At 68.1% G+C, this 273-nt stretch overlaps 1 protein-coding gene across 1 annotated transcript in view; it reads left to right on the plus strand.

Annotated features, from left to right (window-relative positions):
• GLTSCR1 (glioma tumor suppressor candidate region gene 1) overlaps positions 1-273 on the plus strand; it is a 35,882-nt gene that overhangs the window by 29,670 nt on the left and 5,939 nt on the right. Inside the window, 1 exon segment of the mRNA XM_010852720.1 lies at positions 118-271. Coding sequence (XP_010851022.1) covers positions 118-271 — 154 coding nt within the window.

The raw sequence follows: 273 nt of genomic DNA on the forward strand, positions 1-273 counted from the left end.
CCTGCCAGTCCAATTCCTTCCTGCTTTCTGGCTTTCTCTTCACCCCCGTTCCTGGTTCCTGGCTGCCCCTGCTCCTAGCGTGTTCCCCCGCCCCAAACCACCTGTCCCCCTCCTCAGGTGCCGTCTGGGATCATTCTCCAGAGCAAGGCCGTGGGGGCCCCCACCGCCCCACAGTCCTCCGCCAGCCTGGGACCCCTTGCCAGCCCCACTGCCTCCGTGCTGGTCAGTGGGCAGGCTCCATCCGGGACCCCCACCACCCCCAGCCATCCCCCC

The sequence above is a fragment of the Bison bison genome, unplaced genomic scaffold (genome assembly GCF_000754665.1).
Source record: "Bison bison bison isolate TAMUID 2011002044 unplaced genomic scaffold, Bison_UMD1.0 scf7180017864313, whole genome shotgun sequence".
Classification (NCBI taxonomy): Eukaryota; Metazoa; Chordata; class Mammalia; order Artiodactyla; family Bovidae; genus Bison; species Bison bison.